Source organism: Lepus europaeus, chromosome 1 (genome assembly GCF_033115175.1).
Source record: "Lepus europaeus isolate LE1 chromosome 1, mLepTim1.pri, whole genome shotgun sequence".
NCBI classification, from domain to species: Eukaryota; Metazoa; Chordata; class Mammalia; order Lagomorpha; family Leporidae; genus Lepus; species Lepus europaeus.
The window spans coordinates 1,295,554-1,319,824 of record NC_084827.1 but is presented as its reverse complement, the minus strand read 5'-3'; the positions used below and the strand labels follow the sequence as shown (position 1 = coordinate 1,319,824).

The window sequence follows — 24,271 nt, the reverse complement described above, 5'->3', positions numbered from 1 at the left end:
TCTCTCCGCGCTGGTGCCTCTTCCAGCTTCCCTCTGTGCAGATGCGGGAGCAGGGAACGCAATGAGCTGATCTGTCCAGGCCTAACAGACCTGGGACGGGAAGAGACTCAGGCAGCCTCCGCTTCAGCTCGTGCCCTCGCTAGGCCTGGGACCGGACCCCACAGGGGCTCCTTTCAGGACAGGTAAAACCCATCCTTTCTCCGAGCCATGGGGGCAATGTCGCCAGAATCCCAGCAGCTGCGAACAGAAGGCCCAGGCTGGCGCGAGAGCCTGGGCCTCTTCCCTGGATTCCCATCTGCGGTCTCACCAGCCCGCTCCAGGGGGCGGCCCCAGGTTTTGCAGTGGAGTGTCAGTCTGCTGTGTGTGCGCACACGTGTCCCTGCAGGGGAGAGGAGCTCGGATGTCCTGAGCCTCGAGGGTCTCCTGTTACCGACAGCTCCTCATCACTGAAGAGTCCCTGCCCCTGCCCGCCCTGCTCACCTGGGCTGTTCACATGAGATCCAGCTCACTCCCCCCGTCATCTCCCGCTCTGCCCGGCACCTGGCACTGCTCCCTGGGGGCCACGCTGTTCTCCAGGCTTTCCAGTGCTTGAGTCCACAGAACCCAACAGCAAGGCGAAGGCATCCCCAGCCAGGCCTGCGGGCTTCTTGACAGAGTGTCACCAGGTCCTCAACCCCCTGCCTTCTTGAAGAGCTTTGTTTTCCAGTCTTCATGAGATAGCTGATGTTAATTCTAGCCCAGCTCCCTATCGGTAACTGCCATCTGTCTGCCCCAGGCAGTCAGAGGTGGCAGAGGGACAAGTGTCCCTCCGACGTGCACCTGTGTCAAGCTGTCCTTTCCATGTGTGTCTTCCCTTCGATGAGAGGCCTGGGTCCCCGACCTTCCCAGCAAGGGCCACCTCCATCCTACCCACGGCGTGACAGCTGGCCATCTGTCCCTAAGGCTCCCTGTCAAGAAGGCAGTTACAGAATAACACCCTCTGCAGGCCCTGACCCGATCCCGGTGTGGCTCGGGACTGGGGTGACGTAGCCGCGGCTGCTGACTTCGTGCACTGCTTGGGCCAGAGCATTAGGTTAAGGGAAAGGGCGGCCTGCACCGGCCAGGCCTCTGAGAACAGGATTCTGTCCTCCTGCACTGAATTCTATGTTTTGAATATAAAAAAAAATTACTGGGAGACAGCTAGGCTGGTACTAAAGTATACTGTCCCTCCTCTGTTCGTGTTGTTATAGATAATAACACTACAGACGGCTACTGTTCATTGTGCGCCAGACTCTTCTAAGCATGCCATAACCCTTAGTCCTCCCAGCAACACTGAAGACGGATGTTGTTATTTTTGTTCCCTGGCCCTGGGACTTTGGGCAACCAAGCTTTAGAGTCTGGACACTTTTAACACCCACAGACACACACACAGTGCCAGCTGAATCTATGGAGGTCCATAAATGCCCACCCTAGGTGGCCTCTGCTCTCTAGCTCCAACAAGGCTTTCTGTGTTCGTTCATGCGTCTGGTACTTTGCTTTCCGCACGAGTTCTCTGGTGGTAGTTGCCTGATCAGACGTTTACCAGCAGTAAAATACACTAATAGTTATGTTTGAAATAAAGGATATTAAACTATCTCAACAAGTCCTCGCAGTCCTCAGCATGTATCCACATAGAGTAACTAAAGGACATTTTCCCAAATGTTTTAACCCTTTAAGTGTGAAGGAAGCTGACTCCGTGTACATTCGGAGACCAAAGGACTTGTGTGGCTGAAGGCCTGTGCTCACAGCACTGCATGGACTCGTCTCCCTAGTGCTGAGGGTGGAGAGCAGAGGGAAGGCTGGCCAGACCGTGGGCAACAGGAAGTGCAGCTGCACACCCCGTGTTCGTGAGGGAGCACCGGGAATTCTTGAGCAGTGTGCTGATAGGCACAGAGTAGTGTTGGGAAAGGACGATCTAGCCTCTGTGTGCAAGAAGCATTGGAAGAGCAAAAGTGGAAGGCAGGCCTTGCAGCTCCCAGGCACCAGGAAGCAACAACTAAAAAGAGTCAGTGTGTTCCAGGGACACTTGGAGGGCAGAAGTGGCGGGAGCAGGAACTGGCCAGAAGGTGGGGTAACTAAGGCCAAGCCTGGGAGCCTGGAGGACATTGGTGCCAGGAGCCCCCACAGAAAGCCCACAGGTGCCAAGGCTGAGGAATCTGGACGTTGGCACACGGAACCTGAGCAGACAGTGGGAAATTTCTACATGGGGAAGCCATGGTGGTATGGAGAAAGCAGGAAATGCAAGTCACGTCGTCAGGGACTGAGCAGGGACGGTGGCCCTCCATGTGCACACACAGAGCAGGTGATGCTACAGAATCACACACCTGTGTATATGTGTGTCTGAACACCCCAACATGGGTGCCACATATCTAGTGGTTCTTTTCAAGTTAGCTTGCTTTGCACTGAAATGCAGCACAAAACCTTTCTAGGGATTAGAAACATACATGAGACTTGGTCCTTTCTATCAGATGTGGCACACACATGGACCCTACTTGAAATCTGGTGTGTGTCCAAGATGTCCTTGTAGCTCTTCTCCCCCTTTTCCCTGATCCTGGCAACTTCTAGAGGCAGAGACTTGTAGACAATGAATAAGCCATGCATGACCTCCACATATCTTGTGATTATTATTATCTTGTTTATTTGAAAGGCAGAGTGGCAGAGAGAGGAAGGGAGAAAGAGATCTGCTATCCACTGGTTCATTCCCCGAAATGGCCACAATGGCTAGGGCTGGGCCAGACTGAACCCAGGTACCCTAAACTCCATCTGTGTCTCCCACATGCGCAGCTGGAGCCAAGCACTTGGGCCGTCTTCCATTGCTCTCCCAGGTGCATTCTCAGGGAGCTGGACTGGAAGCAGGGCAGCTGGGCCTCTGCTGTGGAATGCTGGAGTCATGGTGGCAGCTTAACCTGCTCACCTCAGCACTGGCCCCAGCTTGCCTTGGATGAGTGTGAAGGTTAGGATGGAGAGAAGCTGGAGAGTTCCCCAGTTAGCATTTGCACTCTGGCCTTGCTTCACCTCGCAGCTTCATCTCCAGTGATGTCTGTATTTCCAAAAGAGAGGAAAGGAAGGCGTCTTTTCAAGGACTTGTTGTTGGTCAATTTAAAATCCCTCGACTCGTTGACCGGGCATCTTTCCCTCTGCCTGCTAGCACTCGTGAGCGAACACTGGCACAGGTTCTTGGAACTCAGATGAGGAGCCCCAGCTCAATGTGTCCCTGTCCGCCTCTGGGTGTTTCTGTCACTGCCTCCCCTGCAGTGACTCCGCCCTGCAGCCACCTGAGTGTCTAAGAGCAGTACCGCCCTCCCCTCAGCGAGAGAGCTCCAGGCCCTGCTCTCGGCTCTCTCCTGGGGAAGGGTGCTTCTGTGCCAGGTTCTGGGTGCCTGGAAGCCAGGGTCTTTAAGGCCTGCAGGAACCTCTTCCTGGATTTGCCTCCCAGACGTGGGCTGCATCATCAGGCCTGAGGGGAGGGGAACATGAGCAAAGCCTGGACGTGCAGGCTGGTAGCACAGAATACCAGAGAACTCCAAAACGTTCACGGAAAACGCACGTCATGAAAAAAGTATGCTTTTTTTTGGGGGGGGGGGGCAGGCAGAGTGGACAGTGAGAGAGAGACAGAGAGAAAGGTCTTCCTTTGCAGCTGGTTCACCCTCCAGTGGCCACTGTGGCCGGCACGCTGCACCCGGTGCACCGCGCTGATGCAAAGCCAGGAGCCAGGTGCTTCTCCTGGTCTCCCATGGGGTGCAGGGCCCAAGGACTTGGGCCATCCTCCACTGCCTTCCCGGGCCACAGCAGAGAGCTGGCCTGGAAGAGGGGCAACCGGGACAGAATCCGGCGCCCCGATTGGGACTAGAACCCAGTGTGCCGGTGCCACAGGCGGAGGATTAGCCTAGTGAGCCGTGGTGCTGGCCTAGTATGCATGTTTTGTACTGAAATAAACTCATCTTTTGATTAGCAGTCCTGTAGACCTCTTGAAGTACCTTTGTGTGTGCACCAAAGCCCCTTCAGTTGTGGGACAGATCTAGGGGCGGGGGGGTGAAGGCAGGGTGCAGCTCCCTGGCACCATGCTCCTGCAGAGATGGAGGGCGAGGAGGAAGAGTGGGGCATTTTATCAAACAGTCTTCCAGCCCGCTGTCCCTGTGTTCTTGTCTAGGCCCCAGTCGTTAGGAGCGGGCTTGGCTAGCAACATCACAAAGGGACTCTGCTGTGGCTTCAGGTGCCTTCTCTTCCCTGGGCCTTTCGGCTGGGTGTCCTCTCCTCCCCGTCTTCGCTTTTTACTCCTGGTTTTTATTTGTTTGTTCATTCTTTTTTGAGTTCCTTTATTTGATTTAGATTCATGTCTCCCGACATACCACCTCCCTCATTTTTTATTTTTGTTTATTTTTGTTTAATCCCCATCATTCCTTTAGGCTCCCACCTCCACCAGTGCCACTATTTCCTTAGCCAATCCCGAAGTCTCCATACTAAACTACCAATCTACACTCTACCAGCCCTCAGCGGCATCCATGGCTGCCGTGGCCCAGCGGAGCATGCCCCTGCAGACGGGAACAGCCCAGATCTGCGCCCGGCCCGACCCCTTCCAGCAAGCCCTCATCGTGTGTCCCCCCGGCTTCCAAGGTAAGGAGGGACAGGCACAGCCTCCTGCCTGCTTCTCACGGGACAGCCTCTGGGGCTGTGGCACCTGCTACGTCCCGTGACGCTCACTCACGGTGCAAAACCCTGCCTGTTTCTTGCCCTGCTGGACTTGCAGGCTCCCAGCCTGCTGTAGCCAGCCTAGAAACAAAAGGATCTGTGCTTCAGCACCAAGTCAATTGTTGTTCTTCTCACCACCTGCCAGGGAGTGTGTCCCCTGCCAGCTGTCTGTTAATATGCACATTGTTTGTGCTCCTATTCTTATGCTGATGTCAGCTCTTGCTTTTCCTCTGTGGGTTATCTATAGAAAATTGCCCATCTCTGACAGCCAACACAGTCCCAGTTCACATGCACGTCCAGGGCCCCCACCCCAAACCAGGCTTTGGCCACGGCTCCACACTCCTCTCCTGCGGATGCTAGGAAGCTAGACTTGTCTGTGTTCCTGTTACCATTCACATAGACAAGCTTAAGGATTTATTTTTGCAAACCTCATGGTGTACACACGTGTGTAATTGCTCACTTTCAACCAATGCAGTTGCAGATGGGAGTCACATGTGCTCTCCCTGACAACCCTATCTTGGTACATTCTGATGGTCAGAAGCCCTGTTTACCAGCTCTAACTTTGCTGCCTAACTGTTCCACTTTTGGCCCTCCAGGTTCCTGAATTCCTACTTGTAGCCTTCATTTCAGGATGTTTCTGTTTTGTCGGGGGGTGGGAGGGGTTCTAATTTAAGTTAGAAACTAAAGGGGGACCTCTCCAGGACTAGAAAGTGCTCGGTTGGTGGGTGGAGACTGGGAGTTGAGAGACAGCTGGCTAGGCAGGGGCTCTGGGTGCAGCAGTGTGAATCACTCACCCACCTGTCTTTCCCTCACCCGTGCCTGGCTAGGCTTGCAGGCCTCTCCCTCCAAGCATGCCGGCTACTCAGTGCGAATGGAAAATGCAGTGCCCATCGTCACTCAAGCCCCAGGAGCTCAGCCACTCCAAATCCAACCAGGTCTGCTCGCCCAGGTAAAAGTCTGCGTCTGTGTTACTACTGCTATTGCCATCGTCCATATCAGTGTTCTCACAAGAAGGATGCTTCTCCACTAACTCCCTCCCTGGGAAGGAGTTAGGTTCTGCCAGCCATTGGACTATATCTGTAATACTCAAAATGATCCCCAAGTGAATTACCTACCTCAGTATCTGCTTATAGTTCCAGGGAGAGACTTAGATACACAGAGAGTCTAGAGAAATTATTAATGTATTTTTGGAAAGCAAATTAATCTGAGAGCACTGGGTTTTAATCCTAAGTATGCTAGTATCTCTCTTTGACCTAAGGCAAGACAGTTAACATCTCTTTGCCTTAAATTTCTTTCTTATAAAATAGAAAAGATTTTTTAAAGCCAAAAGGAGCCCTGGAGATTAACCCTTCATTTTACAGTTGGAACACCAGACTCATGGAAGCCAAGAGCTGGAACCTTCCGTATCCCTACAGGTCCCTCCATGTAGGTTCTCTAATGGTAGAATGAGATCACAGAGACAGGAAATGGTGAGCGTTTATAAAGTGTTACAGAAGTGTAAGGTAACCGTTGTGCTACAGTGATAACAGTTACCAATCCTTAATGATACTTGAACCCTAATAACAAATATTTCATTATTATGCCAGGCACTTTATGACTGTTAAGTGATTTAATCCCTTAACAACTGAGTAAGGTATTTGTCTCTGTTTGACAAACAGGGAACCTGAAGCACAGTGGCTTCCTCAGTGTCACACAGCAGTGAGGTGACAGAACCAGGGCAGAATTCCAAGAAACTTGGCACCAGCATCTGTATTTTAACCACCGTGTTAGTCAGCTTTAGGGACTGTAACCTGAGAGGAGCGATTTAGGAGGGAAGAAGCTCTGTATTCATTTACAGTTTTGGAGGTTTCCTGTCCAAGACTGGGGGGCCCTATTGGTTTAGGTATCTGGTGAGGCCAGAAGATGGGAAAGGGACAGTCACTTGGCAAGCCAGGAAGCAGCGGGACAGAAAGCACGCTTGGCTTGTATAGCCAACCCTCTCACGAGAATTGCCTTCCAAGAGCAAGTCCCCAGGGACCTGAGGACCAGCCCCTAGGCCAACTCCCAGATAAAGTCTCCACCCTTAATGTATTAGCATTAATACACCAACTGTTACTGTAACATTTGGGGGATTAAGACATCTGCCTGAGTTTAGGGCGACAAATTTTGTGCAAACCAAAACAAATATCATACTTTACTATTTCTATATAATCATTTTTATTACGGGGCATCAAGGACAATTCCACCCAAATGTTAGCTTAAAACACCTTGATTTTTAAATAACATAGGATCCCAAAGGCTTTTCCCAGAGTGTTCCCAAAGACACTTTTATGGTATTTTACTAAATGGAAGTTGTTGCTGCTGTTGTTTTAATTGGCTTTTGTAATATCCTATTGTCTTCACCATTATAACTTGAATATATGTTTTGGTATCTGTTAGGGAAAGCCCTGCTCCCAAATAGTCTTCAGAATTGCCTAGTCTGTTCTTATTCCTTCATTCACCCATATAGATTTTAACATCACTCTTCCATAAGAACTTTAGTTTCAAAAACAAAACAAAATCCGATTTATATTTACTTCAGGAACAAGTGACACCTATGTGATCCATGAACATGGTATAACTTTATATATTATTTCCTTTGTTGGAATAATTCCTAAGGTTTTTTGTAATTTTTGTTTTAATAATTTTATTATATATTCTAATTATCCTTGGTTTGCAAGAATGTAACTGATTCTAGTTTATTGAATTTGTTATCTAGCAGTCCTTCTGAACTTAGCTCTGATTCATTCTGTTTGTTTCTGTGAATCCTCTTGGATTTGCTGTGAAGACAATCTTCTCATTTGTGAATGATATGCTTTTGTTTCTTCCTTTATAATTCTAATACCTTTTTTTTAAAAGAGTTGCTTACTTATTTGAAAGGCAGAGTTACAATGAGAGGGGAAGAGAGAGAGCTTCCATCCATTCCTTCACTCCCCAAATGTCATTAGCAAGGAGCTGGATTGGAAGTGAACCAACCAGAATTCAGTCTGTTGCCCATATGGGATGCCAGTGTCACAGGTGGTGACCTGTGCCACAATGCCAGCCCCCTATACCTTTTATTTAATGTATTTTTAAGATTATTTATTTGAGAGGCAGAGTTATAGAGTGAGATGGCCGCAATGGCTAGGGCTGCACCAGGCTGAAGCCAGGAGCCTGGAAATCCATCCAGCTCTCCTATATAGGTAGTATCTGCTGCCCTCCCAGACACATTAGCAGGGGGCTAGATGGGAAGTGGAGCAGCTGGGACTCGAACCAGTGCCTATTTGGGATCCTGGCATCGTAGGTGGCACCTTAACCTGATGCCCCACAACACTGGCCCTTATTTAATATTCTGACATCAATGAGCTGAGTAGGAACTCCAAAACAATGTTTAATATTGGTCATCCTTAACTTGTACTTAACTTTAAAGGAAGTTCTTCTGTTTACCATCACATATTCTATTTACTATAAATATCTGATGGACATACTTTATGGTTGAGTTTTTTAAATGAACATTGAATTTTTTTCCTTAAAGTTTTATTTATTTGTTTATTTGAAAGTCAGAGTTATGGCGGGGGGCGGGAGGGGGCGTGGGAGAAAGAGAGAGAGACGCAGTTCCATCTGCTGGTTCACTCCCCAAATGGCTGCAACAGCCAGAGCTGGACCGATCAAGAGCCAGGAGCTTCTTTCAGTCTCCCTCGTGGGTGCAGGGGCTCAAGCACTTGGGCTATATTCTGCCACTTTCCCAGGCACATAAGAAGAGAACTGAATTGGAAGTGGAGCAGCCGGTCCTCAAACTGGTGCCCATATGGGATGCCAGTGCTGCAGGTGGTGACTTTACCCACTAAGCCACAGCACCAGCCCTTGAACATTGAATTTTATCAAATGTTCTTTCCACGTCTATTGGCATACTCATGTGGTTTCTTGTTGTTGTTGTTCCTTAATCTGTCAATGTGATAAGTTACATTCATAGAGTTTGTAGTGCTCACCTATCCTTGTATTTATGAGGTAAACTTTATTTGATCATGTCATGTATGATATGATAAGCTTTCTAATATTGTAATATTCTGATATCATGGTTTGTAAATACTGTAGTTCATATTTTTGTTTCTATGTTTTTGAGTGAGAATGGCATATAATTTCCATCTCAAGGTTATACCAGTCTCATACCATATCTTAGATTTTATTATCTTCTGTTTGTTGGGACACCTTGTTTCAGATTGCTGAAAAGCCATTCTTGCCTCTTCGTTCTCACATCCAGACCCACGCTGTGCAGGTGACCCTAACACCAGCGGCTGTTGGCACACACGGTTTTCTCTTGCTGAAAGTTTGTAAACAGAACCTTCTGTGTAAGGGACTTCAAAAAGTGGGAATTAAATAATAACATGCATTGTCCATGAATACTTTTGAGTTATTTAAAACAGTTCTATTCCTCCCTCTGTCACCAGTCCTGGTAGCTTCCTTTTATTTGTAGAGTTCAGTAGCAGAAAAGGCCCCGATAGATCAAGAGGGAACTACAGCTCAGTCCAGGGCAGCGAAGATGATTCCTACTTCATCTTAGTGGCAGAAGTCCTAGCCAGCCTCCTGTTCCTCCCCTGGGGCCTGAGGTCTATAGCATGCATTTGTGCCTTAAAAGGTGATTACGGGGGCTGATACTGTGGTGTGCAGTGCCGGCATCCCATATGGGTGCCAGTTCGTGTCCCAGCTGTTCCACTTCCTATTCCTCTCTCTCTATGGCCTGGGAAAGCAACAGAAGATGGCTCAAGTGCTCGGGGCCCTGCCTCCACGTGGGAGACCTGGAAGAAGCTCCTGGCTCCTGGCTCCTGGCTTCGGCCTGCCCAGCCCTGGTCATTGCGGCCATTTGGGGAGTGAACCAGTGGATGAAGACCTCTCTCTCTCTCCCTGTTTCTAGCTCCCTCTGTAACTCTGCCTTTCAAATAAATAAATCTTTTTTAAAAAAGGTAATTACAGATCCGTTTTAGTGTTTTCACGCTTAACCCTAGTAAGCCAGCAACCATCTCTGAAAGAAATAATTATTAGCACCTCTTATTCACTAAAATAGACATTATTCATTGTTCACTTTGGTGGACTCTGGGCCCAGCATTTCTGAATTTCTCCTTTAATCCTAGCAGGGGGGAGATTTACTTTTTATTTTTACTTACTTATGAAAGAGTCCATAGAGGGTTGTAAATCTCTAAGTGGATTTTAACCTGGAGCTGTAATTGAGAGAGTGAGCAAAAACCGTGTGTATAAAGATCTTCTTCTTTTTTTTTTTTTTTTTTTACAGGCAGAGTGGACAGTGAGAGAGAGACAGAGAGAAAGGTCTTCCTTTGCTGCTGGTTCACCCTCCAATGGCTGCTGCGGCCAGCGCACCGCGCTGATCCGAAGGCAGGAGCCAGGTGCTTATCCTGGTCTCCCATGGGGTGCAGGGCCCAAGGACTTGGGCCATCCTCCACTGCACTCCCTGGCCACAGTAGAGAGCTGGCCTGGAAGAGGGGCAACCTGGACAGAATCCGGCGCCCCGACCGGGATTAGAACCCGGTGTGCCGGCGCCACAGGCAGAGGATTAGCCTGTTGAGCCATGGCGCTGGCTCGTGTATAAAGATCGTAATTGCGTCAGTGTTTATAACAGGGAGCTGTTGGAGACGAGCTGAGTGTTCATCAGTAGGGAACGTGCTGAATAGATTAATGCACTCATACAAGGGGCACCACGCAGCCAGGAGAGGACAAGCAGGCTCTGTGTCCTCACACCCGTAGACTTCTGAGGCAGGCCCTGTCCAGCAGCATGTGGCCTCCTTGTTGTCTGGTCTGTCTTTCTGTCTTTGCTTGTCACAAAATCTAGGCCAATGTATTAGGCTTTTAAGATTCATTCTCGGCCGGCGCCGTGGCTCAATAGGCTAATCCTCCGCCTGCAGCGCCGGCACACCGGGTTCTAGTCCCGGTTGGGGCGCCGAATTCTATCCCGGTTGCCCCTTTTCCAGGCCAGCTCTCTGCTGTGGCCCGGGAAGGCAGTGGAGGATGGCCCAAGTGCTTGGGCCCTGCACCTGCATGGGAGACCAGGAGAAGCACCTGCCTCCTGCCTTCGGATCAGCGCGGTGCACCGGCCACAGCACACCAGCCACGGCAGCCATTAGAGGGTGAACCAACGGCAAAAGGAAGACCTTTCTCTCTGTCTCTCTCTCACTGTCCACTCTGCCTGTCAAAAAAAAAAAAAAAGATTCATTCTTTCCAGGATATTTTTAAATGGCCCTTTTAATTTAACTTATAAAACTGGCATGATAGCTGTTTTTTTAAAAAGTGATAATTAAACATTTAAATTAAAGTCTGCATTTAAAAAAATTATTTATTTGAAAGGCAGAGTTACTGAGAGAAAGAGATCTTCCATCCGCTGGTTCACTTCCTGAATAACCACAGTGGTCAGGACTAGGCCAAACCAAAGCCAGGAGCCAGGAGTTTCATCAGGTCTCCCATGTGGGTGCGGGGGCCTAACTACTTGGGCCATCCTCTGCCGCTTTCCCAGGCGCATTAGCCGGGAGCTGGATTGGAAGTGGAGCAGCCAGGACTCAAACTGGTGCCCATATGGGATACTAGCATCCCAGGCAGCGTCTTAACCCACTACGCCACAATGCTGGCCCCGTCCCCATGTTTCTATAGGTATCTCCTGGGTATTATACAGAGCATTGGAAAGACTATTCTTGCCTTTAAATGTGTGCAAAAGTTCTCACATCTTTTCAAGACTTTTACTTATAAAAAATTAGAAATGGAGTCTTTGAATTGTTTCATTGCATTTGCCCTTTCCTCTCCCTCTGCCAGAATTGCGTGTCTCCGAGTGGGACACTGGCCTGTGTGGGGAGTGCTGGGGACATGTGTGTGGTGGGGGTGGGGTGGCGGTCATCACACATGTCTCAGCTCAGTGACATGGGTGTGGTCTTTAAGGACTGCCTTGCAAAGAACATCTTGGTGCTGCCTACAGGGAGCTGCCACCTGCGTCCTCCCACATCCTAGCATCTTAGCCACCAACAGAAGTTGTGAAGGACTAGGTACAGGTGAAGAGACAGGAAGTAGAGTTCTTAACAGACCGTGTTGAGTTTATCTCACTTGCACTTTGACTAGCTGGGCTCCCTCAGAAAGTCAGAAATGGTGGATCCTTGTAGATGCCACCCTCCATGAGGATTATTTTTTTTTTTTTTGCATTCTTCTAGCCAATCAGATCATATCATCTGAACTCCTTTAAATGTTTCCCTGAGGACAAACTGTTGGCTTGATCGCCACAAAACGTCAATGCTTCCGCCTGCAAATCTCCTCTGATACCATTTTCAGCAGCCAGTCTCTCCAGCCCATTGTCTTGCCGTCAGCTTCTGCTTTGCATGCCCGTGATATTGTTAATGAGTAAGGGCGGGGGGGCTGGCTGTCCCCTCTTTATGCAGTGACCACCAAAGGGCCGTCACTCTTGTGTGCCATCGGCAGAGAGGTGATGCAACTGGGGCACGGGCACCAGGGTTCAGCTGCCAGTGCCCACGTGCCAGCCTCGCCACTTACTGGCCCTGTGACTCTGAGGCAGTTATTTTTAAAATTTAAATTTAATTCTTCTGCAAAGTATGATGTGCTCTTTTTTTTAAGTTAAAACACCACAACCTTATAAGAAAGTCAGTCTCCTGTTCTTTCCTGCCTTTAATTTCTACCACCCCAAAATAGCAGTGTTTAACCTCATTGCTAAATCTGTTATTTAACCTATATTTCTAAAATAACATGCGAGGCTGCTTTTTATTGATTTTTCCATTTTAGCCATTACCGACTGACTTCCTGTAGTGAAAGCTGAAGACTTGGCTCTGTAGCCACACACAGTCTCTCTCCCGCTCTTCTTTCCCACTCACCCTTCCTCCTGTATAATTTTCTTACTCAGCTACTTCATAAAATGCACATGATTATCACCAACATTAGATGGCATTGTTCTCAGCTGGGTCTCGGCGTGTGCTGTGAGTGTACTTCCTCTGTGGCACAACTCCTTGCTCTTCCCGGAGCTGATGACTGCCTTGTTTTTTCGCTGGGTTGGTTGTTTATGTACCTGTTCTCAGGGGCTCCAGACCCTCCCAGAGTTAGGAGCTGCGTGTGTGTTTGATGTGCTGACCTGTGTCAGCACAGCGGATTCAGCGTCTTATTTCCTTCTCTCTGGGAAAGCTTTTAGGACTTGCCCCTCCACTGTGCTCTCAGAGTTCCTGACTGCGTGCCCCCTGGGTGCCCTGTTTGCCCTTTCAATCTGGAAACTTGTATTTTGCCTATGATAATTTCTTCTCCTCTGTTTCCTGTTTCTTCTTTGTAGAATTCTGATTAATTAGGTATTGCTACTTCTAAATTGATCTTCCATTAAAAAAAAAAAATGGTGTTTTTTTTTTTTTTTTTTTTTTTTTTTTTTTTTTTTTTTTAGTTAAAAGAGTTACAGAGAGGCAGAGGCAGAGAGAGAGGGAGAGGTCTTCCATCCACTGATTCACTCCCCAAATGGCCACAACGGCCAGAGCTATACTGGTCCGAAGCCAGGAGCCAGGAGCTTCTTCCAGGTCTCCCACCCGGTGCAGGGACCCAAGCACTTGGGCCATCTTCTACTGCTTTCCCAGGCCATAGCAGAGAGCTGGATCAGAAGTGGAGCAGCCGGGACTAGAACCAGTGCCGCTACACCACAGCACTGGCCTCAAATTTTTTTCTTATTGCTACACCGGTTTTTTGTTTCCTCAGAGTTTCTTTTTTGTTTGTTTGTTTGAGTCCTTTTCCTGTCGGAGGCTTTCCTTCCTTTCTGGAGATCCTGTCTGTTCTTTCCTGTTGAAGCCTGAGAGCACTAAACAGTAACCGGAAAGCTGTGGTGGCCGGGGACCACTAGCGGTGGCTCTCTGCGGTCTGCTGAGAGGCGAGCCCCGCCCGTCATTGCCGCTCCCCGGTGCTCCAGCGGGTGCCCCGGCGTCCTGTCTGTGGACCCGTCAGTTTCCCTACAGCCTCAGGGGAGGTCTAGGCCTGCACACCAGGGACATGGGAAGTGAAGGGCTTCATATTCACAGGTGACCTTGGGATTCCCGCATTCGTGATTGGCCATCTGTTTTCTGCCTTTGAAAACTTTAGCTGTTACTGTCTCATGCTTTCTTTGCCTTTATGAATTCGTATTTTTTAAATTCCACTATCATTTCAGTTGGGTTTAGAGAGCAATAAATGTATATGTTTAATTTACCATATTTCTGGCCAAGTTATTTAATCTCTCTGTGCTGGGTTCATCCACCTGAGAACTGAGAGGGATTAATAGTCTCTGCCTCCTAGAATTGGCATTAAGAAGTCAGAAAATCCATTTATTACTTAACTCATTGCGTGGCACATCAAGAAATGTTGGCTCCACTCCCAGTACCAGTAACACATCACAGAAATGTCTGAGGAGTATCCTCTCCGCTGAGCTGTGTATATCAATCAGTAAAAAAGGTCAAAACAGCCTTTTATCCCATTTTTGAAGTAAAATGTTAATGTTCATTTAAGGGAAATAGAAAAAATGACGTTAGCTTGGTATCAGCACTTATTTTATAAATGACGTTGGTCAAAACCCACGCTTCTCATGACATCCAAAATGAGGTGTGGATGACTAAGTCAGTAGGAGTCTTACCACCGTGGAAATATTAATCATTTAATAGATTGAGTTTATAACTGTTTTAATCAATTAAATTAGTATTCTGCTTAATGTGAATTTAATAAATTTGAAATATAAGTCACTATAGTTAATAGCTCTGGTAGAGCTGCTTCTTCATTTTATCAACAGATATTCATTAAGCACTTAGAGTCTGAGCTGTGGTCTCTGAGCCCTCTGGCCATATCAAAGCAGATCAATAAGCAAGCATAGAGGAGCCAGTGCTGTGGTACAGTGGGTTAAAGCCCCAGCCTGGGGTGTCAGCATCCCATATGAGCACCGGTTCAAGTCCCGGCTGCTCCACTTCTGATCCAGCTCCTTGCTAATGCACCTGAGAAAACAACAGAAGATGGCCCAAGTGCTTGGGTCCCTGCACCAACAAGGGAGACCCGGAGGAAGCTCCTGGCTCCTGGCTTCGGATTGGCTCAGCTCTGGCCATTGCAGCCACTTTGGCAGTGAACCAGCAGGATGGAAGACTTTCTCTCTGTCTGTCTGTCTCTCTCTCTCTCTCTTTGTAATTCTGTCTTTCAAGTAAGTAAGATAAATCTTTAAAATCATGGGGTCTCATTTGCAACATGAGAATGGTGAACCAGGTGAACTGTACGTTCAGATCTAAAATGTGGTTATGTCATCTTTATGTACATCACTGTGCAATAAGCCTGGACTCAGATTTGTAACCTATTTCTAGAAGTGTATTTGTACATGGGGTCACACACATATTAACACGTGCATTGCTAGTGGGACACTGAACTAGGGGAATCGCCCCATGCTGGTCCTGCCCTGCCAGATGGAGAGAGACCAGAATACCAGGGTCTTAAATCCTGCACCTGCCCGAGAGGTGTTTTACCTTAGTGGTGGTCTCCCAGCGGTCTAGTTTAGGAGCGTTGTGTTCAGACTGACTCAGTTAATGGTCAAGGGCAAGCACAGGTGATTGAGGCTACAGGGAACTGAAAACAGCACCCCGACACACACACACACACTCAGCCAGTAAGTCAATTCAAGAAAGAGTCAGGAGGGGGCCGGCATTATGGCATAGCGGGTAAAGCTATGTGCTGTGGTACAGTGCAACAGTGCAACAGCAGCCCATATGGGCGCCGGTTCGAGTCCCGGCTGCTTCACTTCCAATCCAGCTCTCTGCTATGGCTTGGGAAAGCAGTAGAAGATGGCCGAAGTCCTTGAGCCCCTGCATCCATGGGAGACCTGGAAGAAGCTCCGGCTCCTGGCTTTGGATCAGCAGAGCTCTGGCCATTGTGGCCATCTGGGGAGTGAACCAGCGGTGGAGGACCTCACTCTCTGACTTGCATCTGTCTTTCAAATAAATAAATAAGTCTTTAAAAAAAAAAAAGAAAGAATCATGAAGGCTCATTTTAGATGTCTTAGAAAAATCTTAATTTTATGTAGATTCAAGCAATGACTCCCTAACTAACTCTCATTTTTGCTTTGAGAAGTTGCGGTAATTCTTTTTGGCTGAAACGTCTCAGCTATGAATATTACTTCAAATTTGTTTATTCTCAGAGGTAGGCTGGTACTGGATACTTGGTGATCTCAAACTGTGTAAACTTAAGTTCAGAAGGTAACACAGGTTGGAACTCTGGATTCTGATTGGTAGACAGAATGTAAAATATTAACTCAACGAAAGCTTGAGGGCAAGGCTTCGTCTGACTCAGCCGCCTCAGTGTCTGTACAAAATGAACCAATACAGGACTGTTAGAAACTGCTCACTAGAGCAGATTTGCAGTCATTCTGCAGTGGGAACGAACCCTTCCTTACAACACAGTTCCTGTACTCAGATATCTTCAGTTTGCTCGTGTCTGGTAGCTCTGGGGCCAGAGGCCATGTCTCTGCTCTCACACACAGCACAGAGCCTGGCACACCACAGGCACCGAGTGGTGCTGGATGCTTGCGGGCTGATAGCGATGTGTGGCTGACCAACGTGGTGACTGCGAGCATCCTCTGTCCTACAGCAGGCCTGGCCAAGCGGGACCCAGCAGATCCTGCTTCCCCCAGCGTGGCAGCAGCTGACCGGAGTGGCCACCCACACCTCCGTGCAGCACACGGCCGTGATTCCCGAGACCATGGCGGGCACCCAGCAGCTGGCCGACTGGAGGTAAGCGAGAAGCCTCTCTCTGCAAGGTGAGCAGGTGCTGGTGCCGGAGCAGCCAGGCTGGCCTCTAGCTGAACCCGCTGGTTTGTAGAGAGCTTTTTAATGTGAAATAGTGTGCAGACTGTGACTAAGGTATTTTGAGAGCTTCCTTTTAAATAATGGGCCAAAGGGAGTAGACATTTAACCTAGTGGTTAAGGTGCTCAGGTTCGCGCTGGAGTCCCTGGGTCAGATTCCTGGCTCCAGCCCCTGATGCCAGCTTCCCACCAATGCCTGGGAGGCAGTGGGGACAGCTCAGATAATTGGATTCCTGCTACTCACACGGGAGACCTGGGTTGAGTTTCCAACTTGCTGCTCCAGCCCTGCCGAGCCCCGGCCATTGCAGGCATTTGGGGGGGATGCACTGATGGGAGCTAAGGTTCTCTCACTCTCACTCTCTCTGCCTCCCAAATACATCACATAAGGAAGCTCCAGCGTATGAGAAAGTCAGCTTGGTTACTTTACACTCAGGTGTCCTTCTCCACTCAAAATCCAGTCACACTGCGCACTCACCGGTACAATTCACCGGACTTGAACCTAGTTGATTTTTAAATGTCTCTCAGATTTAAATTCCACTCTCAGGAAGCAAAGGTTTGTCACCAGCAACGGGATGCAGAAGAATGTCCCTGAAGCCCCAAAGCAATTCCAGGAAGTGAGACCTGGGCACGTGACATCTGTGTGGCCCCCCGGGGGAATGCTGGACAGGAGTGGGTGTTTTCACAGTGGTAATCTCGGGCGCGTTTTCTGAGCCCACCTCTTCAGACCGTAGTCATATCTTCGAGACCAGAGTCCACTGTCTACAGACGTCAGAGGTGTCCGGCTGGCTGCCCGCCTGCACATACCCCCCTGCATCTCTTCCCAGACCACCACTCCATCCGACTCACTGGCCTCCTGGGGTTTTCATGGCCACTTTCCATTCTGTCTTGCACCTCTCCCAACACCACCAGCAGGGCCCCCTTTGCCAGTGCAGAAACAGCAACTCCGCCCTCAGTTATCCCCAGCTCCTGATGGCCTCCTGAGCTGTATCAGATTCAGCACAAACGTCGGAGCAGGCCACCCCGGTCTCCTGACAGTCTCCATACCGCCGGAAGCCCTCCCACAGCTCCTTCTCTGCCTACAAGGCCGTGCTGAGTGAAGGACCAGCCCCCTGCGGAGCCTTTGCTGTGGCTTCTGCCTCCTGCACTGAATTTCCTAAGGAAAGAAGGCAGAACCTGGGCAGCACTGCACAGCCCATGCACTTCCCACTGGCAGCACCCGACACCGCAGCGCTGCCTTCATCTCTGGCCCGCGCGGCCTGGGACGGTTACTGAAGCTTCGCAAGCCTCAGTTTCTCCTTCAGTGCAGTCTCCCACATGACACGGTCGGGAAGGTTAAATTAAGAAGAAACACAAACACTCGGCCTGTATGTAGCACGCACTGTAGCACTGCCTGGCACAGGGTGGGCAGAAGGCAGCCTGTGGCCGTCCCTTCCCCACTCACTCTGCCTCACGCTCAGCAAGATTGCCTTTCCCCCCTAGCTCATTAGGAGCAGCAGTCAAGTGGAAATTGCTGGCCAATTGTTCTGGGTTTTCTTCTCACCTCTTCTTCTCCTAAAAGACCACACTCGCCATACGCCTCCTTTTGGCTTTCAGCCTTTGCAGCTCACACACTCACACATGTGTGTGCGTCACTCTTCCTCCCTCCTCTTCTGCCTCTCTGACCAGGAGACCACAGAAAACGTCTAAAGCCAGCACACTCTCCTTCCAGAGTCTCCCCGTTTCGTGGGTAGACCAGTGAACATCCACAATCAGAGCTGACAAAAGACAAGCACAGCACGAGGCCTGTTTTGAAGGGAATGAATGCCATATGTCTGTCTGCAGGAGAAATGGCAACAGCAACATACAGAAGTGTGGCATCGACTTCTGAAGCCCACATGAACGTCTCAAAGGCTATCGGAGTCCCCACAGAAGTGTTCCTCTGCTTTTTATCCTCCTAGTCACCCTTCTGCCAACTCACACGATAGAATTTTACAATGCCCCTCCTTTATATATCTACCGATATACATGTATATAGACATATATATAGACATACGTACATACATACATTTGACAGAGAAACATGGGCACACAGAGAGGTCTCCCATCTACTGGTTCACTCCCCCAAATGTCCACAACTGCTGGGGCTGGGCCAGGCCAAAGCCAGGAAGAGGTCTCATGTGTATGGCAAGAACTGAAGCCGTCACCGCTGCCTGCCAGGTGCGTGTTAGCAGAACCTGGAGTCAGAAGCAGAGCAGGGTTGAACCCGCAGGCTGCAGAATGGGATGCTGGCCTCTCAAGTGGTGTCGCAACCCCTGTGCCAAACACCTGTCCACAGATTTGATAACTTAAATATTGAAATGAATTTTCCTTTTACTTTTAATGTGTGTTAAACGGTCTTTTATGGGCAAATCTGTGAATCAGTCACCACTTTTAACATTTCTGTGGAAAAAAGACTTTGCAGTCCGTACATCACAGGTTATGAGAACTTGGAAATGTAACATACATCACAGGTTATAAGAACTTGGAAATGTAACCATTTTCAGGATAGACTGCCAGTATTTCTTAAAGATTTACTTATTTATTTGAAAAACAGAGTTACAGAGAGGCAGAGGCAGAGAGGTCTTCCATCCACTGGTTTACCTCCCAAATGGCCGCAACAGCTGGAGCTAGGCCAATCCCCAGCAAGGAGTCAGGAGCTTCTTCCTGAGTCTCCCATGTGGTGTCAGGTGCCCAGGCACTTGGGCCATCTTCCACTGCTTTCCCAGGCCATAGCAGAGAGCTGGATTGGAAGTGGAACAGCCGGGACTTGAACTGTTGTCCATATGGGATGCCGGCACTGCAGGTGGCGGCCTTACCCACTATGCCACAGCACCACCCTCAGCTAATTTTGCTTTTAATAGCAAACTCGATGCGTGTCTAGTCAGTCTTCAGTTAATCTGGCTGCTCATTCAAGCACGTGAGTTCCTGATCAGCTACTACGTGTCTGAGCCTCGTGCCAGCCACGGAGGGTGTTCAAAGAACTAACACTTCCGATTGCTGCAATTTATGGCTCCTGGCCTCCAAAGTTTGTTTTTCACATAAACTACAATTTCCTCATTAATAAAATGGCTTCGCTGGGATTTCCTGCCTATGCCACAGAGTGAAATGACGTAACCTATTGAAGACACTATAAATTCTAAAATAAAATACAAATATGGAGCAGCATAATCACCTGCTCGGAGCCTTTACAGCGGGGAGAACATTTATCTCCTGTCCCCTCAGCATAAAAGCCCTGAGCCTCTGCACTCAGCATTCTCCCCACTCGCTGGTCATCTTTCTCACCAACAAGCTGGGCTCCTCCTGTCCCCTAGAACAGCATTTCAACGTGCCGGTGCCCAGGAAACCTGAGAGCTCACCTGGCAACGTCACAGCTTGGCGACCTGACCGAGGCAATCCCTGCTGCCTGCTAACGTGTACCCAGGGGCACGTGATGGCTTGCATGGCTGGGTTCCATGGGAGACCGGGATGGCGCTCCAGGCTCCTGGCTTCGTCCTGGCTTAGCCTTGGGTGTTACAGGCACTTGTGGAGTGAAGAGGCTGATGGGAGTGCTGCTTCTCTCTCTCTCTCTCTCTCTCTCTGCCTCTCAAATTAAGTAAATAAAAAAAATTTTAAAGCCCCACCTGGTCAGTTTTTCATTGGAGAGGAAGCTTTGTGTTGTCAAGAAGCCCTGCCTTCCTGAAGTCTCTAAGGAGCCCATGTTCCCTTCTGCCTTTCAGGAACACGCACGCTCACGGCAGCCATTACAATCCCATCATGCAGCAGCCTGCGCTCTTGACGGGTCATGTGACCCTTCCAGCAGCCCAGCCCTTAAATGTGGGTGTGGCCCATGTCATGAGGCAGCAGCCCACCAGCACCACGTCCTCCCGGAAGAGTAAGCAGCACCAGTCATCTGTGAGGTGAGTGGTGGCAGGGCTCCTTGGGGGAGACAGACCCCAGGAGAAGGGAGAATCCCCGAGCTGGCGTGGGCTGGGGAGTGCTCCGACGGCACACAGCCAGCCCACAGGTGTGTAGGAAGCACTCTGTGTGGGCAGGAGCAGCGTGTGTTACACCTTGAGAGCTTCTGTCCCTGTAGATGCATGCTATGCATAGTAAAGAAGACTTTGTTCAGCACTACTGAGGTGGTATAAGGACCGCCATAGGGGGATTTTGTAGTGGGAAGCACCACTTGGACAACAGGGTGGGGGTCAGTGGGCAGAGGTTACTAAGACAAGACATCGGGGGTAAGAGTCCTCACTGGAGCGTCCCTGACAGCTCAAGGAAGCTCTAGCCTGGCAGCTCTGTGATGACACGCTCACACTTGGCAACAAAGGCCACTGCCTCAGTCGCCCTGCACTTCCATGCAGCTAAGAGGTCAGTCCTGCAGGACACTGGTCAGGACTCACCTTGGCCTAGCATAGCTGTCCAGACACCCAGCCTTCCCAGCCCAGCTGGGTGTCTGCTCACCACCTAACTGGCCTTCATAAGATTTATTGCCAGTACAGGTCAAGGTCAACACTAACTATACTGCAAATTATATAGGAAAGTACTTCAGAAAGTTCATGGAAAGTGCAATTAAAAGGTGAATTTATTTTGATGCAAAGAAAACTTTGAAATCCATGCCTAGTTTTTTTATGGCATGCGTTTTCAAGACCCCTCATCATTGCCTGTTTTTAAGACCAATGCTCCACGCAAAGCAAAGAAGCCAGAAGGCTCTCCCTCGTCAGACAGTGTGGGCAGGCATGTTTTCCTTTATTTTTTGTTTTAACAGTGCCAAGCTGAGATAGTATAACTGCTAGAATTGTGAAAACATAATCTAAAAATTATAGTGAATACAGAGGTACATACATAGGTTTATGGTGAGTGTGAATAATGAACCATTTTATCAGTAAAGCTTATTACCAGGAACAAGAAACATCTTGACATCAGCTAGATAGAAAATTAAATAAATCTACCTTTACGGAATTATTTTCATGACACTGCCATCGCTTTAGCTAATGGAATCTCTGAGTGTCATGTGGCTGACATCATGGTTAGGACAGTCTGCCCTTACCAGATCTGCCTGCCAGGTGCAGGCCCATGGAGCCAAACCAGAGCCCGGAGAAGGCCAGACTGCTGTCCCTGTGTGCCTAGCAACTAACGAGGGACCCCTGGAGGTGACCACTCACTCCCCAGTCGCAGCACAGCTGGAAAGCTGATGTTCCCAGACAGCTGGGCTCCTTGGAAGACGTGCTGGGATGGCCTTCCTCTGTCAGTGTGTATGGCTTTGTCGTTACAGAAATGTCTCTACCTGTGAAGTGTCCTCCTCCCAGGCCATCAGCTCCCCCCAGCGATCCAAGCGTGTCAAGGAGAACACCCCTCCCCGCTGTGCCATGGTGCACAGCAGCCCAGCCTGCAGCACCTCGGTCACCTGTGGGTGGGGCGACGCCGCTTCCAGCACCACCCGGGAGCGGCAGCGGCAGACAATTGTCATTCCCGATACCCCCAGTCCCACAGTCAGCGTCATCACCATCAGCAGTGACACGGACGAGGAGGAGGAGCAGAAACACGCCCCCACCAGGTGAGGAAGGCCCTTCCCGGGGGGGGGGGGGGTGGCCGTGTGCTTCCAGCTCACACACAGACCGGTGTCCACGAACCTGGGCCGTTCCCCATCGCAGACATAGTAGTCCCTCTCTCCAGACCCCTAGGGTCCCAGCGTTATTTCAAGAGAATGTCCAACACATTTTCCATGATTTTGAATCATTTTGGTCTTAGAAACAGTTATAGGCTCCATACATTAGGGAAACTGAAGGCTAAATCAGACTCGCCATCAGGCCTGAGCATTTCAGCCCCTGTGAGCCTGTGATTCTCTGCCTCCGGCTGTTGAGTTTTTCCCAGTTGGTCAGGATATTTCCCCAACACTGCCTTGGCTCACTCAGAATTCGAAGCAATTGTCCAATTAATCAGAAATTTCTCTGTGTCTGATTAACCCAATCTTTCCAATTGCCAGTTGGCTCTTCACCCAGAGAGCATTAGTGTTTGTTGCAGAGTAGTAATAATTCATTTTACTTTCTGTGCGCTTCCTGGGGAGAAGGAAGAAATGTTTATTCCATTTGCAAGACTATTAACCCTGGTGCCAGAGCCACTTTGTGCGCTGCAGCCAGGCTTCCGCCCCCTGCAGTGCTTGCCTGGGCTGCTCCACGGGCCCCTCCAGGAACAGCTGGTGCTCTGGCCTTCTCTACCCTGGGGGCCTCCAGGCCCTGGAGAGCCCAGAGTCTCCCGACCCCAGCCTGCTGGCTCCTCAGCATTGGAAGCAAGGGCCTTGGACGGAGGCCTGCCACTCCCCAGCCCAGCGCTGCCTGGCAGCCTGCATCCCTCGACTGGGTACCAAGCCTACTACTCACAATTAGGCCTGAATTAGTAATTCTCGATTGGAGACAGTGTAGCTAATTAGCAACCACAAAGCCCCTTTTGATTAGATAATAAATTCTCATACTTGAAATCGTTACAGAATGCACAGACTGATTAAAACACTCCTCATAGCTAGTCCTGGAGGGGCATTGCCTTGCAGTCTCTATAATGAAATGCAGTGGGTTCGGTTTGTTTCCTGGCTGGGGCTGTGTGTCTCACTCAAGCATCCTCTTACCCTGTTGAATGATTCAGCTTAAGCTCCAGTGTGTTCCAGAGAAGGAAACAGCAGAGCGCCCCCGGTGCGAGCCCTGCTGCATGTGTTTGCCAGCCAGTCTTGCCTTACCCTCATCCACCTGTTCCAGGACAGGCCTCCATTGCCTTTTTATCCCAGCCACAAGTTGAATCAGCGTTCAATCCTTGGGGCCATGGCTGTGACAAAGTGGGCTAGGCCGCCACCTACAGTGCTGGCACACTACATCAGAGCACCAGTTCATGTGCTGGCTGCTCCACTTCTGACCCAGTTCCCCACTGATACACCTGGGAAAGCAGCAGAAGATGGCCCAAATGCTTAGGACTCTGCCACCCACGTGGGAAACCTGGATGAAGCTCCTGGTTCCTGGCTTCACTCTGGCCCAGCCCTGGCCATTGCAGCCATTTGGGGAGTGATGAAAGATAGAAGATCTCTCTCTTCTCTCTCTTCTCTCTCTCTCTCTCTCTCATTCTGCCTTTCAAATAGATAAATCTTAAAAAAAAAAGTTCCATCTTCCCCAGTGCGCCTCCCTTGTCCCTACCCAGGAACACCGTGGGCCCAGTCTTCCCATGGGCTCAGCAGTGAGTTCCCAGATTGAGAGCACTGATACCAAGAAGGTAAACAACCTGGCACAGTCCTTTGCCACAAGTGCAAAAAAGCAAAAGCAGTCGACGAGATTGGGATGTCGCTTTTGAAGTCTGAGATTTGAGTTGGCATCGCCTCCCTGTACGCACTCAGGAGAGAACTGAGGTGTGTCTGCGGAGGGGAGGATGAAAGAGCTGTCTCTCCACCAGTCAGGCAGCTGGCAGGGCTCAGCGCAGAAAGCAAAGCCAAAGCACGCACCTGCTTCCAGAGCTGCCCCACAGGCCCCTGGGAAGAAGCAGAATGGAACTCCCGGCAGATTGTGATGGAAATGACTTGAAGGACCCCCCCCCCGGGGGGGAGGGCAGGTGCCATGTGAGAGCCACCCACAGAGTGGCCATGGGCTGCTCTGCTCTACACCGCGGTGTCACGAAGTGGCAAGCAGAGGGGACTGGCTGGGACAGGGAGACCATGCCCGGGACCCTCTGTGGAGCAGGGAGCTGCACATTGAGACTGG

General features: G+C 49.7%; 1 protein-coding gene across 2 annotated transcripts in view; it reads left to right on the top strand.

Annotated features, from left to right (window-relative positions):
- The window catches only part of HIPK2 (homeodomain interacting protein kinase 2), a 227,212-nt gene that overhangs the window by 177,206 nt on the left and 25,735 nt on the right, over positions 1–24,271 (top strand). The window contains exons 8-12 of one of the 2 annotated variants that reach the window (XM_062216225.1): positions 4,506–4,632; positions 5,535–5,656; positions 16,324–16,466; positions 20,273–20,452; positions 21,811–22,092. In XM_062216225.1, the coding sequence (XP_062072209.1) occupies positions 4,506–4,632; positions 5,535–5,656; positions 16,324–16,466; positions 20,273–20,452; positions 21,811–22,092 (854 nt within the window). Of the gene's footprint in view, positions 1–4,424; positions 4,633–5,534; positions 5,657–16,323; positions 16,467–20,272; positions 20,453–21,810; positions 22,093–24,271 lie in introns of both variants that reach the window. The other variant, XM_062215397.1, reaches the window with a different exon arrangement.